Source organism: Aythya ferina (genome assembly GCF_964211825.1).
Source record: "Aythya ferina genome assembly, chromosome: 3".
NCBI lineage: Eukaryota > Metazoa > Chordata > Aves > Anseriformes > Anatidae > Aythya > Aythya ferina.
The window spans coordinates 5,859,538-5,883,039 of NC_140298.1; the positions used below are offsets into that span (position 1 = coordinate 5,859,538).

The 23,502-nt window shown below is 41.4% G+C and overlaps 1 protein-coding gene and 2 long non-coding RNA genes across 8 annotated transcripts in view; 2 read left to right on the top strand and 1 right to left on the bottom strand.

Annotated features, from left to right (window-relative positions):
* Positions 1-14,578, top strand: part of PLCB1 (phospholipase C beta 1) — a 376,017-nt gene extending 361,439 nt beyond the window's left edge. The window contains exon 32 of one of the 5 annotated variants that reach the window (XM_084513180.1): positions 3,697-10,027. In XM_084513180.1, coding sequence (XP_084369306.1) covers positions 3,697-4,005 — 309 coding nt within the window. In that variant the 3' untranslated portion in view covers positions 4,006-10,027. Of the gene's footprint in view, positions 1-3,696; positions 10,028-11,242 lie in introns of those variants that run through there. The other 4 variants (XM_084513181.1, XM_084513182.1, XM_084513184.1 and 1 more) reach the window with 4 other exon arrangements.
* The window catches only part of LOC311433724, a 40,622-nt gene continuing 30,778 nt past the window's right edge, over positions 13,659-23,502 (bottom strand). The window contains exon 5 of the long non-coding RNA XR_014690920.1: positions 13,659-13,718. This is a non-coding gene — a long non-coding RNA (uncharacterized lncRNA). The remainder of the gene's footprint in view (positions 13,719-23,502) is intronic.
* On the top strand, positions 16,413-18,479 carry LOC311433725. Of its 2 annotated transcripts, none has more exons than XR_014690921.1 (2): positions 16,413-16,444; positions 17,473-18,479. It is a non-coding gene; the product is annotated as an uncharacterized lncRNA (long non-coding RNA). The 2 variants fall into 2 exon arrangements; XR_014690922.1 differs by having other exon boundaries at positions 16,429-16,585.

Consider the following 23,502-nt stretch of genomic DNA (forward strand, 5'->3'; position numbering starts at 1 on the left):
TATTTGAAGAAAGACAGCGGTCAGAGGTAGGGCTAATGATCAGAAATGATATCTGGATTTATTTGGCAGCATGGCAGTTGCCCCACTGCCTAATTCCAAAGGAAGTGAAGAGCATTGCTGGACTTGAGACATTGCAATAAACAGTAGAAATATTTGTCAGAGTTTGCCTAATGTTACTACCATATGCACAGTTACCTGCATACATCTGTGTGTGTCTGATACCTCGGAGTTAGATCCTAAATAGATTTCTTTCATTAGGTTATGTTAGAGCATCATAATAGGTTGGTTGCTAAATTGGTTCATCGTTTGGGGAGATGCGTGTCTCTGCTAATAGTAAAGAGGAAGTTAAATTCATGTTGCTAGTGAGCGGGAAATATTTTGGAATAGCCTTCATTGTCACAAAGGATTACAGAGCTGCAACTACTTGAAAAGATTTTGGAAGAAACTTCTAAGGCTTTGATCTTCATTCAGAGAGTGCTTGCTTTCTAGTCTAAAAACATTCATTTTAACAGGATATTAACAGAGGGACTGACTGCTCAGAAATTTTCCGAGCACACTTTTCAGCAAGGTTCCATCCTGCAGAGACTTTCTAATATGAAGAGGTATAGCCAGTGCGAGTTATAAGGTTTTATCAGCATGATTATTTTTTGAACTAATGACGGCTTGCTTCTAAAACTCCTTGCAGCTCCCTGACAATAATCAGTGACATGGAAATTATACGGAGCATATACCTGAAGAAGCACGCTATCTTAAGATGCACAGACCTCAGTGTGTGTTCAGAGCTTTTACTACTCTAAACAGGCTTGAGACCTTGGGCTAAGTAGGAGGGCAGTGCAGACTGTCGCAGCGAAAGGAGGTGCCAGACTTAATCATAGGATATCTCTCTTCCTTTTCCACTGAGTAGCACGGGGATGCCTCTAGAGAGACAGAGAAATAAATTATTTATTTCCTTTTCATTTCATTGTTGTGTTTGAGAAGCAATCTCTCTGCTCAGAGGGAATTTTCTGCAATACTGATGGGATTGCTAGAGATGTCCTGCCAAGAGTCAGACACAGGCTACGCTATAATTATCTGTTAGAAAGGTGGATATGAGAGATTGAAAAGCGCTTTATTAAACTGTATTCAGAGTTCAGTTTAGGCAAGGATCCAGAAGATGTGGTGTGGGTTTCACCAGTTTTTTCAGGTCTGTACTTCATCAGCTCCTTCATCAGCCTTAAGCACCTGAAGCTTTCTTGTCCTGTCTCTCTCCTCTTTCAAAAATAGCCAGAACCTTGCACTCTGCAGAACAGCACCACTTTTAGGCAAAACACATTATATAAGTGGCCCCATGGATTCCAAGACCCCCAGGAGACACCCTACTCAGCTGCTCTGGTGCTGCACAGCTCTGAGAGCCTCGTGTCCTCTAGTCCACCCGGGATTTGAAGTATTTCTGGACTATATTGTTGCTGTTATAACCTCCAGATGTCATTTAAAAGGAGTTTCCAAGGGACTGTTATGGCCTCTTGAGCAGAGAGTTGCAATACTGCTACTCTTTCAAGGCTTGTGCTATTGGACAGTCAGCTGCCTGTTTACGGGGTGCAACATGGAAATGAAAAAACCACCATCAGTAGAAGGTAATGGACGCACTGATGTTTTTCTTGCTTGTTTGTTTTGAAGACAGTACCCAAAATATGGACAGCATTTTTTATGAAAAGACCAATTAAGAAGCTCCATTTGAGCTATGTCACTAAAGTTATTTATCCTGGATCCATCCCAGTAAACTAAGGGCAGTATCTGTTGAGAGATGAGACTTCAGTGGAATTTCTCTGAATTTATTGCATTGAAACAGCGCAGATTCTCTTCTGCTTACACTGAAGTTAACTTTCTCTGGTGATAATGAAAAAGAGCAGAATCTAGCCTGTAAATATTATACATATTCATGAAGAAGGGATTTTTTTCCATTCGTACCAGCTCAAATTATCTTTATTGATATGCATCAACAGATGCATAGGTCACATATTTATACAGTCAAAAAAAAAAAAAAAAAAACACCACTTGACAGCTTAAGAAAGCATTTTATCCACAAAAAGAAACAATTACACCAAATACTCATCAAAAAGAAGAATGATTCCAAATATACAGCTTACAAGGCACGGAGGAGGACTTTGCATGAGAATAAATTGCTGCCCTGCTGAAGAAATAGGAAACAAAGTTACTGTGAATAAAATCCTCCTACAGAATTCAGTACAAGCTCTCTCTTTAAAGAAAATGCAAGAGATCTGTGATTACTAACAATAATATAACTGCCAGTAGGAAAAAGTCACCATTGTAGGCTTTTGCTGCAAGGAACTTCTCTAACTCAAAGGTTTTCATCAGCAGTACACTGCAGGCATATGTATATATAATACATACATAATCTGGGCACCGATAGACTCATTGCTCAAACATTTACTTTTTAATTAACTCTTGGAATAGATGTTGCTTTAGTATACAGAAAGAAGATAGGAGTTTCTTTATGAGAGTGTTAAAACCTAGGAGCCTAGGTCCCAGGTTTCTTCGCAGTCCCATTGGTTTAATTGAAGTTGCAGTTAATAAAGGTGGAGACGCAGATTGATGAAGGCCCTAAGGTTACAGTCTAATGCCTTGAGACAGCAGATATTAAAGGACTCATTTGTATGGGGACTTGTACATTGGGGAAAGCGCAGCAAATCACCTTTGCTTTAATAAGAAGAGACACGAAGCTGAAACATGGAAGATAGCAGTCGGGATGTCAAACAGGGAGCGTATGAAGAAGGGAAGATAGCACAATATACAGTTTCTAGATTCCTTGGCTTATAAAGGGCTTCAGGTGCTATATTGATTTTTTCAAGCATCTGTTGGGGCAATTTCTAAAGTAGAGTATCTGGACGGTGAAACCTGCTGACATGGGAAACCAGGGGTGGGTCAGTTGAAAATACAGCTACCCCTGAGCAACGGCCCCTGATCTCAGTCCAAAGTAGCACTAAGATCATGCAGGACAAAATTAGCGTGGTGTCTTAGACCTTGTATGAAGTATTAGGGGAGTTTTATGTGAAAGAAAAAGGGTTTGAGGTGGGGCTAACAGACAGAAAGTCATGAAGTTGGTGTCTCTTGTATCTGTCGTGGTCTGAAAGGTAACCATTATTTGTAGAGGCAGTGGTAGGAGTGCAGCAAAACTGAGATGTCCTTGTCTGAGGACAGGAATCATTAATGGGATCTTTCCACTCAGTGTAAAGACCACACCAGCTGTCATTTACCTAGTGCAATGCGTGTGTCCGTGCTGTCTCTGTTACTGAGTGCCTTTAGGTTTTCTTTAAAGATACCATGCACCAGCATCTTTTGAGATAAGGCCTCAGCTACCTAACAGCTTTCTTTTAATTTGGCTATATCATCCTTGATTTAAGCCCAAATGTTAACGCAGTGGTATGTTCCTTTATGCACTTGCTTACGGTTGCTGGGAGAAAGAGAAAATACTTTTCTTCAAGTCTCCGTTGCTCTCTAATGAGCTCTGCACATGTAGCAATGTTAACTCTGCATTCCCAGCTCTGGCTTCCCAAGAAACTGCATTTTCCAACTGCTTTCTTTGGGCCATTCTTCTACATGGCAGATATACGTATATCACTTTGGGGAAATGCCTGTAGAGGAGTCCTGGGTCTCCCCAGACCCATCAGCCTCACCTCGAGTCACCATTTTCCACAGGCCCCATGGCACGCTGAGCCCCACGGAGAGACTGAGGCCGCAAGAGGCACCAGGACAAGTAAGCAGTGGTTACTCCTTTGTCCTTCCAGCAGAAATCCGCTTAGTGGAAGGAGTAACATGGTTCTTAATAAGAAACTCCTCCTGTTTCCAATTAAACAAAAATTGCTGCCTATAAATCACTTGATCCCTGAGCTCTGTTCCTCAATTTCACTCTCCCTGTTATTGAGCCTCCATCTGCTTTTAACAATTCTTGCTACTCATATGTCTTTTAATGCTGTATCCCTCCAGAATGGCTTTCTAATTAAGTAAGCTCGGAAAATGAAAAGCTGCAGAACAGCAGCTTGCTTGCTCTCTGTACCCTTAATCCAGGAGTCCTGTATGCACTATTTTGGAAGCTAAATTGAGGTCACTGACATTATGCATATTTGTTGTCTGATGCAGTCTTAAAAGCCCCAAATCCTCTATTCAAAATTATCTTTAGGCATATGGGTCAAACATTTGCAGGAAGAAAAACAATATTTGGAGCTTTAGCAGATTTAGAAAAATGGGGGAGGAGTGAGAAAGGGCCTGCAATCTCAGACCAGTATTTCTGTTGCAGTATGCTTTCACTGACCAGTGAAGACATCAGTGTCACCGGTGTTAACAAAATAAATAGTTAGTTCCAATGATATGTGAAACGGAAAATGGGAGCTTTGCTAAACAGAAATGTCCTGTAGAGGTTGCAGTCACCCTTTTGTAACGAATTATGTAGAGACTGGTTATTAATTCTTGTCAGAATGTATCCTGATGAAATTGAATAGAAGAAATAAATGCAGTTGAGCTTATTATTAAAAAAAAAAAAAAAAGAAAAGAAAAAGAACAAGTAGCATTTCTGTGCCACTAAATCTTATACTGCATGTTGGTGGTGCCACAGAAATTAAATTATGGATACAAATCAGTATCAATATCAAAGTGCAACTGGTAAACAAATATAGTAACCATGTACCAAAAAAGTCATTTGTTCTGACATTTTGATATCCTCAACCTCAAGGGGAAATAATGCAAATTACAATTTTTTCATGTTTGGATTCAGAATTCAAAAACTTTAAAATATTTTCAAAAGCTTTAGAATAAAGGGTTTCCTTTGGGAAGGTCAGACATTGTTGGAGATACTGAACTGTCTAGTCCTCAGCGCGCATTTTACCTTAATTGTTAAGTCAGGTAATGTTGATTATTTTTCATTCATAATTCCTTCATCACGCACAGCTAGAAAGAGCATGAACAGGGTAAGAAAATATTTATGAATAATGCAAAATAAGATAGATTAAAAAGAAAGGCTAAAAGGAGTAAAAAACTCAGAAAATTGTCCTTACAGAAAAATTGCAAGCAGTATGGAAAATCTGAGACTAAGAAAAGTTTATTTTGAGTCATACTAAATATTTTTCATTGGAAGAACTTCATCAAAACAAATATGGCCTTCATGAATGTTTTTGATTCAACAAAATTACATTTGGTGGATTATTTTTTTTCCACCAAAATGTTTAACCAGTTGTATTTTAGATATAACTTTCTCAAAACATTTTTAAGATTAGTTCTTTAGATGCTTTTCAAGTAGTGACCTTCCCATTATTTTGAGTTGAAAATATATTTTTTAAAAATGTGTCATCGGGATGAATCTCAGTCCTTGTGTGATAGTGGGTTGGTTTTACGTTAGATAACTGCCTCAGGGATGGGATCTTACATCAGAGGAATGATACTACGTGGTCACTCTGCTGCGCAGACCAAGCGTGCAATCTACCAAGCTGTACAGGGAAGGAAGAGAAGGAAAAATAGTCTGGAAATCACTGTGTTTACTAACTTCTGAAATGCTCCTTTTGAGGTGCAGTGGGAAGGAGCAGCGGGAAGGAGCAGCAATGCTCATGTTAACAACTTCAAAGTATTCAAACTTCCTGCTGTGACAGGAGGCTGAGAGGTTGGACACAATTTCCCTTAGGCTGCCAAGGTAGAGGTCGGAGGTCAGATGGAAGTGGTGCTGCCTGTCAGCCAGCTGTGTGTCGGTCTGTTGTCTTCAAGCCATCGAGGCTGGCTGTGGGGAGGATGTAACAGACTTTCACATGACCCTGGCAACTGCATCAGCCCACAGATGCGTTCCCAAATTTGTTGTGTGTTTGATTCTTGTATAGATGCTCCAATTACAAGAGGATTGGGAACTCTTTGGGTCTCCATGACCACACACATGCTCACTGGAGACAGCTGGGGTCAAATTTTAGTCCACTGGTTTTATTTACTGCACAAAGTAAGGTCTTTGCTCCTGACAGCCGCAATCCTAGATCCAGTTGCCCAAAACCAGAAATATTTGTGCTTGTGCAGATAACTGCTTCCCTTGGGTTTAGCTACTGCAAAGGTTTTCTTAACTTTCCTCCACACCTGAAACTTCTTGGTAGCTTGTTATTAGATTCTTATACCTAATTATTCCAGCTTGTTTGCTTTTCCACAGATATCTTAAAAAAAATTTTGAAATGGAAAAAAAAAAAAAAAAAGATTCATAAGCAGGGATAAGGGATGAGATCTATTTCAGGTAGTGAGAAAAGAGGAGCTCGGTATTCAAAGCTTAAAATTAATGGCAAGATAGTATCAAGTACCCTAAATGTGGAGTAATTAAAGATTAAGGGGTTCAATATATTTATTTTCTAATTTTCCAAGTTCTTTTAACCAAAACACTCCATGTGAACTTCAGCACTCCTGGTGACTTGTGTTGGCAGCATGTTGCATTTTTCATGTTATCATTTTATTTTTGTTCTTGGTAGAAACAGAAGTTCATTAGATCACATTGCAAGTATTCAGAAATGTAGAGGGGATTGATTGGGATACTCTGAAACCACAATTTCTGCTTCTGTAATTCTTTATTGATCAAAGTTACTGTTTTTAATCCTATGGTCACTATTTTAAAGCTGTTATTTTGGTATGCTTCATAATAATAGCTAGGTATAAGTGCTATAAAGAGCTTTCATAATACCATCTGTTTCCTTCCCTGAGTGCATTTTCCTTGCTTTAAGCGGAATGGCCATGTTCACTTTCACCTCCCACATTCCAAGGAAGTGTTGCCGAGGCCTTTCTCTGAATGATGACCCTTTTTGGAAAGCAGTTGTAGCCAAGGATGCCAAAGAGCCCTTTGAAATGAAAGGGAATGCGAGCCGATCAGCTGGGCAGCTGGCTGGCTGCCAGGAGCTCTGCTCACTGAAGCACAGGCTTAGTCATGTAAAGCCCCACGCATTTGCCGTCCATGTGGCTAGCTGCTGCCTTGGTTGGAGCTGAGGCTCAAAGGCTGCAGATTTTGTTACTCTGAGGCACAGAGGCCGCATGAGCCCAGGCCCGTTGGCCACCCGTGCTACCCAGTGCTTGGCTGAAGTCAAAGGGACCCTCTGGTCCAGGCTGCCTGAGGGAACCCTTGTGGGATACAGGTAACAGAGGAAGGACGGTCATAATCAAAGCCTCAGCACACCTACTGTGATCTGGAGCAGTGGTGCATATAATCACAAACTATACAAGTTCTGGGAAGGACAACTTGGTGTCCCTTTGTCCACGGACAGTTTCAGGCCTGTCATGACGGGTGCACGGTTTGATAAGCAGTCATATAGGCTGGAGAAGAGCCCCTTTCTAGCCAGATGCAGCTGAGGGTGGCACATCATGAGCTTTATCCCTGCCTAAGTTTAATCTCTCTGCTTTCATCTGTAATTTGAGGGTAACAAAACTGATACATAACCATTTTGTAAAGTTGGTGTAAGCATCATCTGATTGTTTTTTTCTTTTTTTAACTAGCACCATTTGGTAAGAAAAAAAGGGTAGGTAGATAGAAATGTACATGCAAGAGTTAAAGCTTATGGCCTCAGCTTTCAAGAGCGTAACGTATCCATCTCATATCCCCAAGGACTCCACTGCAAGCATGTAATGACAGCTCCAAATTTTAAAGTATTAGGTAATTGCCTGTAAATGAAATACATGGGAATGAGATTTACCTGAACAAGAAATAATGTTTCCAACCTCCGCAAGATGGATCACAGGTTACATTGATCAGTACAGGCTTTTTTTGTTGGGGTTTAAAGAGAGGCCAGAGGATCAGTAAGAGGGCAAGTAGTGAGCTAACACAAGGAAGAAGGTTGTTTTGCGTTAATGGAATAGTGCTCTAGATAATGATCTGCCCATCTAATCATAGTCTCATTTTCCCCTCCTTGTCAGGCACTAAAATCCTAAAAGTAGCTGTACGTCACCTTGCTTAGTAGCTACAGAGCAAAGAAATGCAGATAGGTGGACTCGCACTGGAAAGCAACCCAAGTAGACAGCAAACTGACCAGTGAGAGCACACTGGACCAGAGGCTGGTGGGGTGCTGGTTGTACAGAGAGCTTTTTATACACACACCCACACGCCCACCTGTCCTTTGCCACCTATTCAGTTTGTGCGTTATCGGTCCAAGAGTCTTCAGTGCGCAGCAGGACAGGATTACAGGGACGCTTTAAGCAGCTGGGTGGCCAGCAGCAAAAGGCTACGTGTACTTCTAGGCAACACCAGCCCATTTCAGCTGGTGTTTCATAATGGTACCTGACGTGGCACTTTGTCACAGAGTCAGAAAGGTGAATAAAAGATGTACATGACTACTGCTGCTAATGGGAGGACAACCTCCCATTCGTGCATGAACCATCATCTCCCTGTAGGGCCACAAAATATTATTATTGTTGTCTGATAAAAGGACGCTGAGACTGAAAAAACAGTGCAAGCAACTTGTTTCTTTAACCCTGACCCACAGCTGTTTGCCAGTGTTGTTAGGGGCTGGTGGTTTGAGGCGAAACACACGTCTAAAGCATTGTGAGTCTGCTGCAGGTTTGCAACCTCCAGACTCACTGAAAAAGACCTCAGTGAGCTGTTGGGTCTGGCAGTGGGTTGGCTGTGGTGTGCCCAGCCTCACCCGTTCTGCTCTTGTTTGCAGCTGAGTCCTGTGTGATAGCTTGGGAGTCAAGGAATGGGCTCTGAGGTGCTTATTTGAAGCTGAGCAGAGGGAAAGACTGATGCTGCCTTTGAAATTAAAAAAAAAAAAAAAAAAAAAACAACACTAATTTTTACACACGGTTACAGTTTTAATCAACCCTCCTTGTCTACTGTCTGTTCCTTCTCAACTAACTTCAACCTTTTCATGATTAGATATCTATATAGACTGTCTCTGGAGACACTGAAGAGAGAGAGGTAGCTCCAGATTCATGTCATTTCTATTAAACACTCGACTTACGGGGAATTATCCGCTGGAGGCACTTAGGAGGTGAATATTAGGCTCAACTGCTTTATAACAACATGCTTATGGTTGCACTGGGCTCAGAAAAGGTTCTGTTTCTGAGGGATTTCAATTATTTCTATTGCTCTTGAACCTAATTAAGCAAATCAAGGTTCTGGAGGAAGTTAAGAGACAGGAGATTTTCTCTGACTTTTGATTTTACATGCCTCTCTCTATATCAGAAGTGCCCCAAATGTACAAGCTCAGTTCCTCCATATACAACGAGGGGGTGGAGCAGCCCTTCATCCCCGCCTCTGGCTCAGATGTTCCTGTGCAAAGAATTTAATGTCCTTACATAAAGCCTCGTCTTCCAGTGCTCTAGAGCCTTTCCCTTCACTCTTAGATTAAAAAAAAAAAAAAAAAAAAATCATGTGCAGGACTGCCTGTCCCTACTTCCTCTAGGTGATGCCTGGAGGGGGAGGGAGTGCTTGGACACTGTTCCCATGGGTTGTGCTAGGTAATGAGGGACGATCAGCACGGTTTGTTTGTGTGTTTTTTGTTTTTTTTTTTTTCCTGCAAACCATGCTGTAAGCATGGTTTCTCTCTCTCTAACACATTACTGTTGGAAGAGTTATCACAACAGAGACAAAAGGAATATCCCTTCAAAATATCTAGACGTAAAGCCAAAAAAACAAGAGTTCAAAAGAAGAGTACCACGTGAAAGAAGGGTGCTATGGTAGTGATTGAGTAACTTTTGATACAAATGTGTATTTTAGCAGCATGGTGTGTTTAATGCAACCAGACTTGTTGGTGTTCATCACAGTGTGACGCCAAGGTGGGAAATGGAGGCTGGAACAGCAGGAAGATTGCCAGAAACAAGGCAGGGAATGAGCTTTAGAATAAGAAAACAAAAGGAAAAGGCTAAATCTTAGATATTGAGGAAAAAAAGCTGCAAAATTTATCTAATGCAGATCTAGACCAGGTGAGCTAAGGACATTGATTTGCACATCAGGAGAAAGGAGAAGAGGCCTCACAAAAAAAAAAAAAAAGTCAGAGATGCAGGATGAAAACCAGGACAGAAGCACAGGGAATGGGATTGGAAGGGCTCAGAGGGAGGTGTTGTGGTAAAGTCACATGCTGTGGGCAGGAGATGGATGGTAAGAGTAGCGTAGGTCCTAATGGAGTAAAAATGTGTATTACCTGCTGAGATCCATCGCGGTGGGGTGAATACTTGAAACTAGATTGACTAGACTTAAGCACAGAGCTGAAGAATCAGAATTCCTAGCATCTTTATACATTCCTGAAAAAAACATAGCTCAAAATACAGTTGTCTAAGAAACTATTGCAAAACTGCTGCAGCTACAGTTAGCAGAATCTGACTCCCTCTTTTTAAGGTGGGTGGATGGGTGGATGGATGGACGGACAGCACGCTAGCAGGATTTGGCTTTGAAACTCACCCCTTTTGCTTCCTGCCATGTTCAGATTGGTCATGAAGAAAAAATTGGCTTTGTCTTCAGTTGAAACTTCCATTCGCATTAACGCTTTTTAAAGAATGGATCATGCAGATCCTTATATGGGCACTAAAAACAAAGGCTAATCGAGTAAATACTGGGAAAGGGCCCACAGCTTCCTGAAGACTGATAGCCAGATTTCTTTCTGCATGCTTTTTGCATCCTGTTGATGATATGACACTTTTTCCCTAGTAATGTCCAAGACACATACTGCATTAATCAGATAATGTAACTTTCCATGATCTAGCCCTAAAAAATGTAATTTAACTTTTTTCCCTCCCTCTCTGACTCTCTTTGACAACTGAGTTTTTCCTAATGGTTTCTCCAACCCAAGAAATTTGGCACAAGTTATTATATTGTTCTCTGAGCAATGTTTGTGGTGTGATTAATGTGTGATTTGCTACCTGAAGCTTAATTAAGGCCATGATCTTTCAAAGGCTTATCCATGATCCTTACTATACCTGAATAAGGAGTTGTGAAAGCCGGTGGGACTGTGGGCACCAATACAGTTAAACCATGAGTATTTTAAGGATTTGGGTAGCTAAGCATGATACCCAAAACCAGTCTTATGCACAAAGGGCTGCACTTTCCTTCAGCTTTGCAATGACTGCATGGTTATTAATGGGCATATTATAATTGTGGTGCTAATATGGAGAATAAATTAATATATTTTTGAATCATGCAGAAATGAGTTATTAATTTCCCTCCCCGCCCCTCATGTGGTACTTTCCCCAACCGTATCTAAGGTAAGTCACATTAGATACAACTGAAGACAGCTTGTTTGTTTTGTTGCAGTTGCAGGTGGAACTTGATCAGGAATATCAAGACAAATTCAAAAGACTGCCGTTGGAAATTCTGGAGTTTGTACAGGAAGCCATGAAAGGGAAAATCAGTGAAGATGGAGACCACAGTTCTGCCCCCTCTTCCCTGGCATCTGACAGTGGAAAATCAAATCATAAACCTCTGCAAAGTGAAGAGGAATTGGAGGAAGATAATTCAGAAAAAGTGTTTGATACTACTTTTTAACTGCCCAAGCAACAATCAGTGCACCAGGGCGCACCACTCCCCAGCTGCCTGGCTCTGCTTTCCCAAAGTGAGCTGCCACTGAAGTGCTTCGGAAGGCAGGAGGAATCTGCATTCAAGTGCACATTTCCCAAAAGGAACGTTTTATAAAGTATTGTGCAAAGGTCTTCATTCTCATTCTTCATCTTATTATTATGCTAAAGCTTAGTGCAGTTGTAATGGAAAAATTAATATGTTAATCATCCTCTCTCTCTCTCTCTCTCTTTTTTTTTTTTGGCCAATATTCAATGGGTAATTTTCTGGCCATGTTCACTGTTGAGAATGTTTAATGAAGACCAGTGTATTGAACAGAGACAAATGTGTGCAGATTTCCTTTTGAAGTGCCAGTGCAAAGTGCTCCAAACTAATACAGATCCTAGAGAATGTTATAACAGTACTTAATTGTATTTGTTTCCTACTTTATAACTGCACCTTGACAGCTGTACCATCATTTTACATTTGCACTGAAACATTTAATCCTTTTTAGCTTTGCAAGCACTGGTGGCTTGCTGTCTTGATATTATGTTTATCATGTGGAAAGAAATATATTTGCTGCTGAAAATTCTTGGAACTGTGGAGACGAGAGAGAAACAAAGAGAAGAAATTTGCCTGGAGATTGTCAGTGTCTGTGTATGTCTGTGTTTGTTACACTGTGTGGGTGCATATATGTTTGTATATATATATATATGTGCACACACATCTGTCTATATACACACATGGCATGTTTCTGTTTGAAGTCAGCATGGTCTGTTGGCCAAATGAAAAGTTTCAGGGATACGTGAATAGAGTCTTTATGAAAGCTAACATCTGGGTTATACTGATATAAAATAGTCATTGAATCATGAAATTCTTTTTGTGGTGTTAGTGTTGTAAATCAAAGTAGATTTAGAATATAAATTTGATATATATTTTGCAGACACAAAAGTATTGATTTTAAGTATCATATTTTAAGCTTACTGAATTTGATAGGATTATAAAATGTTTAGGACTACAGTATTTGAAATTTAACAGAATCTTCCATTATTTTTAAGACTGAGGTTCAGTTTTACTAAGGTCTGAAATTTAAAAGCAAAATATAAAAACCTGATCACTGTTATTTAAAAATGTATATTAATCCGTTTAACTGACTTCTTAATATAAGAACAATCAAAGTTAATGTACTGTATGATATGCATGAGAGAAGTAACAGCACATTTTCAGAAATTTATATCAAACAACAGAGAGACTTCAGGAAAGTCAGGATATTTGGAAAGGTAAAGAAATGCTATTCTCTGGCATCTGATATTAACAGAAGTAGGAATTATGAAACATTACAGATGGATTCTTATTTGTCCCCAAGCCACTGCGTGATGCTAAAGACTTTTCCCTCAGCCATGTAGCGAAAAGGTGTATTACGGCAAAAAACAGATTTGCATGGAGCGGCTTGATCCTGCAAATTCCCATCAACAACCTAACACTGCGTACCACTGGGTTCAGTGGAACTATTTGGGGTAATAATGTTCACACACATTTGTAAGATTGGGGCCTTACTTTGTATTCAAAAGCAAACAGAGAAAGAAGTAAATTAGGTAGAAAGGCATTTAAATACATTATAACAGTTAAGTTACTTTACCTCCTTTCCCTCAGGATTTTAGTACTTTAAAGTAACTTATTTTATTTAAATTTAAGCAATAAAATACAAATCAAGCTTAAAATTTCAGTTAAGTAAGTGTGTATATATATAAGTTCAAATCATAGACGACGAACAGTATTTTGATGTTTCTTTTTAAATTTAGAGCAGAAATAAAATTGCACATTGTTTGAAAATCGTATTTTGGATTAAAACTATTCTGATTGATGATGATGAAATTAATGAGCATAAAATTCAAAAATGTCATTTCCATCAATACTAGAGAAGGTGAATCCTCTGTAAATCTTTATTTTGCACTTTGAAATCAAGCTTAATCATTCATGGAAAATGAAGAGTCAAGATGTAATGCTGCATTTTATAAAGTAAAAATGACATACTGTCTACATAATTAAAAGAATAAACTGATAGCAGTCTTCACAATAAAACTGAAGACTATTGCATTATAGAATTCATTGTACAGTGCAGGCTTTTAGGTAAAATCTTAGCTCCTTTGAATTTCAGTGCTACATTCCCATGGACTTCAGCGGAGCCAGGACTTCACCACAGTCTTCAAAGAAAGTTGGGGAAATACCAATTAACCTTTTATTTATATTTAAAAAAAATAAAAAAAAAAAAAAGAAGAAAAAAAAAGAAAAAAAAACTTCTGGTTGGATTAAGTATACTATCAGCTGTAGTCATTTTACAGTACGTTTGTATTTGACCATTTACTGTACTCACATTTTTTTATATCTGTACAGTGCCACTTTCTGCAGGTGTAAGGTAGTGTGTAATACTGTACATCTTGCATTGTTCAAACTATTTCAGTGAAACAGATATCATTTAATATTGATATTACTTGAACTAGAGTAAGATAATGAAAAAGGGTCTTTATGATGTGCAAGTCTTGTGCCTTTTATGTATTTGCCTTGTTCTGTGTTGAATGTGTGGAAATGCTGTATCGTGGACTTTATGCTGTATAGAATAGAGCTGTCTATATTAAACTAGGTCGTGCACTTCAGATATCTTTACACTACTGAAAATAGCTTGTTTTTGGCAGTTTAAACAGAATTTTAAAAATTCTAATGAAGGCCAGACATTTTAGATTTAACATGTTCATAATTATGTTAATTAATGCTCATGTATTAGCTAAACATTCACTGAAAGATAACTAAAGGGACATCATTGCTTGCCTTTCTTTGAAATCAGTGTTGCTCTTGTACATTGTATTAATAGTGTCCGTGATTGATTAGTCCTTGATGATTTGCTTTCAAAGTAGGATGAAATATTTCAGTTAACTTGTACATATTTTTTTGGTTCTTCAATCTATGATTGTTTCAGAGGCATAATTCACATTTTTGTAAAAATTCTATGCAATTTTGTGGCATGATGTTTCTTCCACTTGTAATTTTATGTGCTTACATTACAGATCCAAAGGACAAATAAAAATTTCTTAACACAAAGTGGTTGTTCTCTCTGTTCATTGACTATACAGTGGCAGTTGACTCAGGAGACCTTCCTGACCTCAGTGGCCTTACACCGAGCCCTCTGATCTCAAAAAGGGCAGTGGCACAAGAAGCCAATGAGTTTTCCCTGCAGGCTCTTGTGTTTGCTACAATAAGAACAAGAAATTGTAAATGTGAGGACATCCTCTGCCCCTGCCAGGGAAAATATGTATTTGCTGCTGTTCTGAAAAAAAAAATGGAAAACAGAAAAAGTGCATGGCAGCTAATGGACTGATAGGAATATTTATTGGTTTACAGGACAGGCTGTTGTAGGACAACAACTGCATGATTTTTAGCCATACTTGTAAACTACCTCAACAAATTATAGCAGCCTTACTACTTTCCATTGCCCCAGCTGTTTCACTAATCATCTATGCAATTATATATGTGCTGTGAAATGTACCTTTGCAGGGGCCATTGAGACAATTGGAAAATGAATCTATTCCTTTGGCTTTTGACTTTCCTTTCCCCATTTAATTTACAAGGTAAAAAATTATCTCTGGGAGAAGAGATAAGCAGGTATATTAATCCAGTGTACTAAGGGATATACCTATTAAAATAAATAGTCTCCAAGGCAGTTAGATTCAAATTGCTCACTCAGGAAGGTTTGGGGAAATGTGGTCTGAAGAGAGGGATGGACATGGCGCAGTGTAAAAGCAGAAAAGAAGGGAGGAATAGAGCTGAATATCGAGACCATGAATTTGACACAACAGAGTAAAAAAAAAAAAAAAGGAAAGAAATGGAGGTGGAACACTGCAAAAGAAGAGAAAAATGGGTATGTTTCCTTCCTGATGAAGGAATAGTGGGGTGTGAAACCATCAAGAATGGGGCTTTGCAGAGGCTTTGTTGCGTAGTGAGGTGGGAGAGTGGAGGAAGACAGGAATGCAGCGTGGATGAGTGGGGTCAGGGAGCAGTGTGGTGGGAAGACTTTCAGGAGGATGAGGGGGAGACCCCAATAACGAGGAGGACAGATAGTGACAGCAAGCTCAGCAGGAGAAGCCAGCAGGCCATGGGAAGGATTGGGAAATAACCCCTGACTCCCGCGGGGCTCAGTGAGGCAGGATTCTCACAGTCAGCCGAGCAGACGTCCCCAGCACTTGTTGTACTTGGGCCACAGGAGACTGACTTGGCTGCTGAGGAGAGAGGGTGACAAGCTTAGATGTGTGGAAGAGCTATTTGGAGGTCAACCAAGGGGACAACGGTGTCACAGAGGCCAGGCAGCAGGGGCAGAGCTGTGTGCTCTCATGCAGCTGCAGATGCAAAGCAAGCCTTGCTGAAGCTTCAAGTGGGGTCTGCAAACCCACCAAGAAGCCACCAAGATTCAGCTGCAAACCTCAGGTCAGCATTTCTGATCGGCAGATTGGCTTCAGTGACTGCATGTGGCTTGTTTGGGCTCTCATTCAAAGACCTCTTTCTTACCCTGGTAACTGTAGAGGGAGTAAGAAGATCCTAACTCTGCATCTGATTTTCACTTCTGACACCTGGCATCAGGGAACCAAGTCTTACTTAAGTGTTACTTAATTTGAAAACAGATAAATCCTCTCCTGGATTTAGCCCTAATCATACGCAGAAGACACCTGAATGCCAAGTGAGACCACATCTGTGACCCTGCCATTTCCCACAGAGCTGAAACAATGCTGACCTCCTTACCCAGCTCTGCCCAGAAGTGGAGCATCCCTAAATGCACACAGCCGGATTTGCTTGGCCATCATTAGATCTAGTTTTGCCTCAGGGTCAGGGCCCTGGCCTTGTTCTCTTCTTAAAAGGCTCAGTAAGAGAATGAGGATTTCCTATGTGATGAAGGAATAGCTACTTGGCAAAAGGGTCAGTGCAGGAAATTAAAGCCATGTGCAAAAAGCAGCTGGTGATGGTCACTGGCAAAGTTAAAGAAGCTGACTGCAGAAATGTGCGCTGGGATTAAAAAAAGGTCCTCTGAAAAGGGAAGCTCTGCAGCAGTGTGCGCTGGTAGGATAGTCGGCAGGAGAAAAGACCCAAGCAGCGTTCCACAATGTAGTTGTATTCCAATTCTTCTAAGTGTGTGGGTGTAGAGGTGCGGTTCCTGAGTTCATCAGGATTGCAATCATGGGAATAGCATCCTAAGAAAGATGGATCTCAGAAAAATTATAATTAAAAAAAAAAAAAAAAGGAAGAAATTAAAAATCCAAGTGTTCAGCTTGCGAACAGTAAAGAGGAAAGGAGGGGAGGTAACACGTCACCTATTGTGTAACTGAAACAATTTTACAATTTTAAAGGCTTGGGCTTTGTGGAAGGTTGGCTATGAAACGTGGGGAGGGGAGCATGCTGCCCCTCCTGGTGAGGGGTGCCAGTCACCTTGGCTGGAGCCTGCCAGAGCAGGTAGAAGGGCTTTAGGTAGCACAGGAGGTACAAAGCTCTAATTGGAAACAAATGGAATCCAGCGTGACAAATGCAAAGAGATTTATAACCTGCTACAGTATCAATGGTGCAAGCCTAGCTAATGAGCAGGAGAGGTTTCATTGCTGAAAGCTGTAATGTAATTAGTGTTTCTGAAAAGCAGTGGGATAACTTGCATGCTCAAATACATGGATATAGCCTCTGTAACAGGGACCTAGGCAGTTGTTTCTTTGTTTGTTTTCAAAAAAAAAAAAAAAAAAAAAAGAAAAGAAAGAAAGAAACAAGCCTTGTTCTACTCTTAGATAACATTGCATGTTTAGTTAGTAAGTGGTGCTGCATTCATCTGCTCTGCCCGTGGCAGCAGCAGCATGTGCCCTGGAGCTGAGAGAATTGCAAGCGGAGCTGGTGACTTGCTTTCAGCTGCGTGAGAGGTTAAAGGTGTGAAATACGCTGTGCAAGTTTTGTGTCTGGATTTTCAGAAAGGTGCAGAGAAAAGTCCTGCCAGTGCTGTGTATTGACAGCTGAAATCTAGGCTTTCACGGGAAAACCACCAGAAGCTGAGGAGCACTTGAACCTCCTGGAAGCATGACAAGAACTGGAAGCTGTATGCAAGCATGTGAGAGGCAAGGCACAATATTCTTTCTTTTTTCTCCTTCTATATAAACTCACCAGAGGTGATTAATTGTAAGTACTGAAAGCAAAGGTGATTGTTGAGGGGCAGAGGACTGTGCCACGTTGCGTTACTTGCATTATGCAGTCTGTGCAGGCACAGCGGAGAGGAGAGCAATGGCTGCAGGGCCACTGAGCCAGACTAAGTGATCCAGCTGTCTCTCCTGGCCTCAAGGTCCATGAATCTTAGTGCAATCTTGTTCTGCTCTTGGAGCAGGTTTTTTTGTTTGTTTGTGGTTTTTTGTTTGTTTGGTTTTGGTTTTTGTTTTTCCCCAAAAGTCTGTAATTCCCTTGGAAAAGGATTTGTAATGTCCTCTTAATTGCAAAGGCTGGCAGCATAATGCTGAGCATGGTCTCTACGGTTCAGTTATATGGGACATCTCTCAGAAAGTGAGCTGCCTCTCTCCAAGGACATAAATCTGTAGAACTGTGGCATCCCAGGAGCTCGGAGCAATAAATAAAGAAAATCAACCCCAGTGCTCTCGCAGCTCGCCACCACCCGAGCCGAGCAGATGAACTCTGGCTGGAAGCAGAGCCGCGAAGTCTGCGGTGAGAGACGTCGCTGACTCATCGAGGGCAGCCTGCCGGCCTCGGGGAAACAGCTGGAGACAGAGCCCAAGAGAGGAGCAGGAGGAGGAGGCAGCGCCCGGTGTGTGCCACGATTTCCATGCAAGGGTACAAGGATCTCAGCAAAGAGCTTGGTCCCTCAAGCTCCCTTTTCCATCTAGGGGAAAAGCCTCTACTGATGTAGAGGGACTCCTAGAAGTAGGAAGAAGCCTCTTTCCCTTTAGTAAATAAATACTACCCCCTGCTTTCACTTTGCTGCTCCAAAACACTGCCTCTGATCTTTAAGCACCACCTCCACTGCCTGCAATGGCAGCAGGGCTGTTTGCTGCTGTGATTTAGAGACCGGAGGAGGCCACAGAGGCTGCTTCCTTCTGCAGTGCACAGGGCAGCGAGAGCTCAGAAACCTGCAGACAGCTGCCAGACTCAGCGGAGAGGGAAGAGGGAAAAGCCCTTCCCCAGTCCCTAGGAGTTTTTTTTCCTGCACACACTCTGCGCTGTCAGCACCCAGCAGAGAGGGGGGCACGTCTGGCGCAGTTCTACACGTGGCAACAGGCCCAGGTCTGGGGCTGTATTTGGTGTGGTGCTACTCTAGATAAAAGCTGTTTTAAGAGCAGCCCCCGGGTCACTCAGCATGATGACTTCTGCCGTGCACCTGGATGGGTGAAGGGAGCAGAGGTGGTGTCTCCTTGCTCATCCAGAGACGGTGCTTCTTGGATGTGTTCAGTCTCTTTTTAGTGTGGGAAAAGGCACTCCTAGTTCTTCCTTATATCCAGCTCCTCTCATACAGCACTATTTAGGTGCCTTCAGTCTCTGGCTTAGCATGATGAACAAGTCCTAATGGCTGCAATTGAGCCCACACTGCTGGGAAATCTTGTGTGCTCTCTCTTGCACAGGGCCTGATTTAGCCCAGTGCTTTGGAGTATTCATCAGCTAATGACTCTGTCTTGCTGCTGTTAACTCCTGCTATTATCTTAGAAGCCTAGAAATAGGAAGAAAACACCCTGGTATCTCCTTGATAGCAACAAAATAATTACTTCGTTTTCCCTGAGGACATTCAGCTTGAGGTGTGTGTGCTCTCTCCCTTCCTGCTGGAGTTATTTCATGCAAAGCAATGGTCTTTCTATTTCCATAATTTAAAAACTGTATCAGGCTTAACAACTCCCCGCTCTGTCATTCTGCTGACAGATCAGGGAGTGATGATAACTTTCTCGTGTCAAAGTAACTAATGAGAATGAAATTATCTGTCTCTCTGTGGAAATGCTGCTGTTCTTAGCTCCTGTGGGATGCTGCTGGTCCCCACTGGCGCAGACCCTGATGACAGAGCCACGGGCCATGTGATGGAGGAGCTGTGGGGCGGCCATGGGGTCAGACACTGGTGGATGTTACATATACTCATAAAAATCTTTAACTGCACCTGTGTCATGGGATAGTCCATGGGTTGAGGTGAATTTGACAGTCAGTAGTGTCTCGCCACATGGAGTTAATACAGCTATGTATTTTTTTCCCTGTGCTCTGATCACTGACAAGCATTAGGATAGTCACAGCAATGTACTATTTGACTATATATAGTGCTATCATAAAAATAGTTGTATTAAAAACAGCATGGGAGCTGCACGTCTCAAGGAAAGGAGCTGGATTTTCACACAAACTGATTCCTCCGGCAGGTTCCTGCCCTTCTCCTGGGTCCCACTTTCATTTCTCAAAACATTTCCCTCCCTTTGGCACTAGCTGACGCTCTGCAGCAGCTTCAGCAGAAACTCGCGACGGTCGAGGCGAGGAAAATCATTTCCGTCCCCCAGCTGTTCTCTCAATGCTTGCCCGACTGGCTGGTTTGCATCCCCACTCCTAAAACTCACGGAGTCCATATGGTATTTATTCTAACATATTTGCAGTGCCACTGGGCAGAGTGTGTCCTATTTATTGCACACTTAGTTTCTGAGCACTTTGGAGCACCACTGGAAGTAAAGAACTGGCTTTATAAGACGATGCTTGTAACTTGTTGCTCCAGATGAGGATTCTCTGGTTTCTCTAAGATGTACAGAGGGTGATTGTTGGAGGCTGGAGTAGCAGCTGTAATCCCAGTTGCAGATCAAGGGGAATTACCCGCTGCCACCACCTCCTCACCTGCACCCTCCCTCTCAGCAGGCACATGGGTTTCTTTGCCTTTGGCTCCTTTATTCAGGTCTGGGACAAAGCCCACACTACCTCCACTGCTGCGAATCTGTCTGCTGACACATAGCACAGACTTCTTTGTGTGTCAGAATTTACCAGCCAGGCACTAATATTGATTTTTAGCTTGTTTGGCATGTAGAGTGAAAATCCAATGCTGCTTTTCTATGAGGAGCCATTTCATACTTTCATAAGAGACATCAGAAAAAAATCCATCAATTACTGGGGTCTCTTCAGGGGAACTAATTATTGTGCTACACATACCTATTCTGAAAACTTAATAATATCTCAAGATGCTGTCAAAAGTTCTTTGGAGGTCTTACAGCCCACTAGGGAATCCTCTGCTGTTTTGTTTTTTTGTTTTTTTTTTTTAATGAATCATCAAATGTTACAAGAAGGAGCTGGACTGAAAACCCTGTATTGACACCAACTCAGGGTGGTTGGGTGGTCTTGCTCCCTTTTGGACAGGGGGAAAGTTTTTTGCCTTTTTTTTTTTTTTTTTTTTTTTTTTTTTTTTTTTTTTTTTTAATACCTAGATCATGTTAGATTTTGTTAGATTTACCTTAGGTCAACTGTTTAACTGTGACTGCCCATTGCGATGCTCTCAGGGAACCGGAGATGGATCCTGCTGTCTCTAATGGGAATTGTCCCAACTGGAGCAATGAACAGGCAGCCTTTGTTTTGTTTTGTTTTGTTTTGTTTTCTTCTGGCAGAGGGAGGTTATCCTAGCATTGGGCAGAAGGGCACCAGGTGTTTTTTTTTTTTTAATCTTGTTTGACAGCTCAACAAATGCCCAGCAGGACTGAGGACTCCACCCCAGTCCAGAGGCATATTTTTGATGATTGTGATCATCTTGGCTGCAGTGTTACTGGAATATTCCCCCTCTTTCAGAGTTACGCCTACCAAGGTCTACTGCATGCTATGGCGAGGTTTTAGGCATGTATTAGGACCAAAAGAGGGGGGGGTCTTTGCATGGCACTGCAGTGTGTCAGGTTCTCCTCCCCTCTTTATGTTTTGCAGTTGCTTTACGCCTTAAAAACCTGGCACCTAACCCTGCATGGGCAGTGTTAGGGCTCAGCATGCTGCCTGAAAATCACCTGAATGTCATTCAGAGAGGTTGTGTGCCAGTCATTATTCCCATCCTGAGCCTGTACTGGAGCAGATAGGCTTGCATCAGGACACAGAGGCTTGCACAAGGCTCAGCTTCCAGAAGGTACAACATCAAGAAAGGCTTTTAAAATGGCAGTTTATGCTGGAGTGCTCCCTCCTGCATAGGAGATGGTTTGGAGGAGGTTTTTTTTTTTCATCTCGTCAGAAAGAAAGAGGAGTGGTGCAAGCCAGCAGCAGAGAAGGCATCCCACAGCTCTGTGCAAAAGCCAGAGGTGATGTTATTGTCTGCAAGAAGACAAACCAGAGCCGTGATAGAAATATACCCTGGTCTTTTCCCATTTGCACTTCCAGATGGCTGTTACAAAACACAGAGACATGAAGTATATGCCTGAATCTGTCACAGATGACAAAACCATGCTTGTGGATCACGCTAATCCCATCAAGTCTGGCCCCTATGTCCTCTTGGGTGTGTTACTAATCCCTGTGGCTCTCCAAAGAACTAGATTTTCCTTTAGACGTCTGATTTTGTTGAAAGATCTGAGAATGGCTCAAGGGTACAAACTATTCTTTCCATAGCCTATTATAATGTACGATCCTTAAATTGCCACCAGATCTGCCTCTTTCAGATAGTGGAAAAAGATAACATTGTGCTCACCCCTAGGCCAAAAGGAGGAATGGGTCCAAACTGTGCCAGCTTTCGGCATCTCAGCAGCATTGTGGGTGCAGATGTTATGAACTCTTGGAGAACTGCGAGTGCTGTAGGATTAGCACTCAGTATCACTCACTCAAATTAGTTCCTTACAGTGGCCTTCAGAACTGGGGAAGTGTTTATAAGGCTGTAAGTCTGTCATGGTATAAATCAGTGTAGTATATGTGCTGGGTGATGGACCAGCAAAGTCACATAGGGTAGGAGTTGGCTTATTACCTGGTACTGCCACCTACTCACAAAAGTCAATCAGGGACATCTGTGAGGCTTCCTGATTTAAATCAGAAATTTATTCTTATTTGTAATGATAAGAATTATCATCAGTAATATTACCGGTGCTTGCAGCAGTTACTGACTGTATTCTTGCACCTTCCTTTGCAAGCAGCAGAGGTGGGAACGTTCCTACTTTGTGAACTGGAAACTGTTTTCACATGACTGCAGGAGATGATGCTTCCAAAAAATCAATAAACATCATAACACTTGCAGTAATATCAAAGTTAGCGACTCTAAATCAGTGGAGGATATAAAACCACTAACACTGGGAGCTACAGAAGACAGGTAATTGATTAAAAAGTATGCTGTATTTTTATAAAAGGGGAAAAAAAAAAAAGGAATGGGGGATATTTCTATAGAACCATTTTGGGGTATCTTTCTGGCTTGCATGCCTTACCTCAGCAGAAATACAGGCACCAGCCAACAGTGCCTGATCCCGCTTTCCCTGACAAAATTGCAATCTGCTGGCGGCTGCAGCAGGAACAGGACTAGTCTTAGTTACATTAAATGACACCAATTTACCAGGCAACTTTCCATTTGAGCCACACTGTGGATCTGATTGCAAATGAATCCTATTCAGGCATACTAACAGCCAGGCATTCGCGATCACTGCTGCCGGATTCAGGCTAAATCTGTGCTCTCTTGACAGAAGAGTTGTACAGCAAGGTGTGCAGGCATCAACACACCGTTCGGGCACAGGTCTGCTAAGAATCCCCTATTGCTACTACGATATATCTGCCACATTTGCTTAAAAAAAAAAAAAAAAAAAAAAAAAAAAAAAAAAAAAAAAAGTACTCATTTAATAATGAAATGGTGATTGCATCATGCTTTTTATTGTAACAAATGAGTACTCTCTGTAAAACAAATTGTTGTGCAAAGTTGCTTGTTCTAGCCAACATTTTGGCATGTTTTGTTTCTATATGAGCAGCTTCAAAATATTAATCACTTAAACTGTTTTGAGAGTTGGATTTTAGTGCATTTTAATTGATAGCTTGTCATGGATGTTAAACACTAA